The sequence below is a fragment of the Buceros rhinoceros genome, unplaced genomic scaffold, assembly GCF_000710305.1.
Source record: "Buceros rhinoceros silvestris isolate BGI_N320 unplaced genomic scaffold, ASM71030v1 scaffold22949, whole genome shotgun sequence".
NCBI classification, from domain to species: domain Eukaryota; kingdom Metazoa; phylum Chordata; class Aves; order Bucerotiformes; family Bucerotidae; genus Buceros; species Buceros rhinoceros.
In genome coordinates, this window is record NW_010430048.1 from 6,758 (window position 1) to 9,022 (window position 2,265).

Below are 2,265 nucleotides of genomic sequence, written 5' to 3' on the forward strand. Positions count from 1 at the left end.
AAGCTGCTCTGAGTGTCTCCAGTGAGAGGAAATGTCACGGATGTTTAATTTTTCTCACGGTGAAGAATTTTCTTCTGCTGCCCAGATGGAATGCTGCTGAAACAAGCCTTGCCTGTGCTCTCCTGTCCTGCCTGTGCCTCCTGCAAAAGCGGTGTCTGTGCCGTTAGGTGCGGGAAGGCGCTGAGGAGCTGTCCCCCAGCCGCCTCTGGTCTAGGCTGCACAAACACGACATGTCACCTCCTTGGTTTCTGCTCTTGGTGGCCCTTTGCAGCACCCTCCAGCCTGATAATGCCCCCTAAACTGGAAGGCGTGATGCAGAACGGGACACGGTGCCACAGGCACGCTCCAGCAGGTGCTGAGTGGGGTGATGGGATCCCTCAGTCCGGCTGGCACAGAGCAGGGTGCGATTCCCCCTGCACAGCCCCGGCTCTTGCTGCCCCCTGCTCTGCTCCTGCCCGTCAGAGCGAGCCGCAGCCAGGCCGACCTGTGTCTGTGCTGCTGCCTGGGCTCGCTGGGTCTCGGGTGCAGGACCCCACGCTCGTCCTCACGGTCCTTGCGTTGTTCGTGTTAGCCCAGTCGATCAAGCTCCTATTTCCAGCACATCTACCTCTCCCAGTTTGAGCAACCTGGCCTAGTGGAGGGTGTCCCTGCACATGGCAGGGAGTTGGAACTGGGTGACCTTTAAGGTCCCTTCCAGCCTCAGCCATTCTGTGATTCTCTGGCATCGTGTGTGGAGTTAGTCACTGAAAGACAATGAGATCGGGTCAGAGCCAGCGTCAGTCCCCATGGAGCCCAGTTTGTGACCAGCTGCCTGTTCAGCTTCAGTCCACTAACCACCTCCGCTGCAGCTCGTGGCTCAGGTTTTTCCACCCGTGTGGTTCCTCTGGCCGTCCTGTCACTCACCAGCTTGTCACCTGGAATGTGGTTAGAAGGTCTCGTGGAGCCCTTCGCTAGAAGAAAGGCGCAGGGCCCCTGCAGCGCGCCACTCGACCCCTGAGCGAGTTACCTAATGAACAAGGCGATGTCAGGGACATCCTACCCGCGGTAAATCTGTGGTGACTTCTCCCAACTGCCTTATCCTTCCTGGGGTTTCTGGGAAGAGACAGGAAATCCGCCCTTGGAGACAAGAAGTCTCTGCTGTGTGAGCACGTCGAGTCTCCCGGCAGGATAAAGCCTCCAGGAGGGCGGGTGCGAGAGGCCGCGCTGCTCTGCTTTGGTTGCGTGCGTGAACTCTTCCACCAGTTAAAGGTTTTATTCACCTCGAGGGAAACTGGGTGATTCTCAGTTGTTTTGTTGAGTTGTTTGTTGTTCTCAGGTGGAGCTGCTGGTGATGAAGGCACTCTCGGTGGGCTTGGTGAAGGGCAGCATTGATGAAGTCGATAAGAGGGTGCACATGACCTGGGTCCAGCCACGCGTGTTGGATTTACAGCAGGTACCGAGTTTCAGGGCAGACCGGGCTCCTTCTGCTGGGAGTGACCCGAGAGCCAGTGAGGGGTCACGGTGGGAATTGATCTCCGTCAGAGACACCTGGGGAACAAGGTGGTGGATCAGCCTTTCCGCAGTCCCTCTTGCGCTGCCCTTCCGCTGGGGCCGTGCTGCCTTTGGGGCCTGTGTTTTGCAGCGCGGGGTTGGGGACCCGGCAGATGGAGCGGGGATCGGTGACACCTCTCACCCAAACCCCTGAAACACAACTGCTGTGGCTGCCTCTTCCAGAGGGGTGCCGTCGCCGTGAGGCTGTCAGGCCTGAACACCTGAAGCAAAATCTTGGTGTTTCAGGGTTGTGGGTGGCTTGTCCTGTGGTGATAGAGACGAAGGAGCTGAGCTGCTCGAGTTCATCCTCGTAACCATTTAGAGGATTCTATAGGGCGCCTTTACTCTCAAAAAGAACATTGTACCTGGAGCGCTGGCTGCCAGCAGCAGCGGGGCGTTCCAGTGTAACTTCAGACCTTGGGACTTTGATGGTCAGAGGTGCGAAGCCGCACCTTGTCCAGGTGTTGAGAAGCTGTCTGTGACCTCGAGGGCTTGTCCTGACGGGAGAGTATCGCTGTGTCCCGTCGCTGAGGCGTTCCAGCTTTGTGCGCTTGCCTTGCAGATCAAAGGGATGAAGGACCGCCTGGAGTTCTGGTGCACGGACGTGCGCAGCATGGAGATGCTGGTGGAGCACCAAGCCCACGACATCCTGACATAGAGACCCTCGCGCTGCCCCGGGGAGAGTGACGCCAGCAGCGCTCGGACCGCTGGCTCTGCTGGAGGGGGGGGGGGCAG

At 58.6% G+C, this 2,265-nt stretch overlaps 1 protein-coding gene across 1 annotated transcript in view; it reads left to right on the forward strand.

Annotated features, from left to right (window-relative positions):
- Positions 1-2,188, forward strand: part of PSMD13 (proteasome (prosome, macropain) 26S subunit, non-ATPase, 13) — a gene marked incomplete at its 5' end in the record, with an annotated part of 8,942 nt that extends 6,754 nt beyond the window's left edge. Inside the window, 2 exon segments of the mRNA XM_010142897.1 lie at positions 1,316-1,432; positions 2,093-2,188. Coding sequence (XP_010141199.1) covers positions 1,316-1,432; positions 2,093-2,188 — 213 coding nt within the window.
- Between the last annotated feature and the right edge of the window lie 77 nt (positions 2,189-2,265).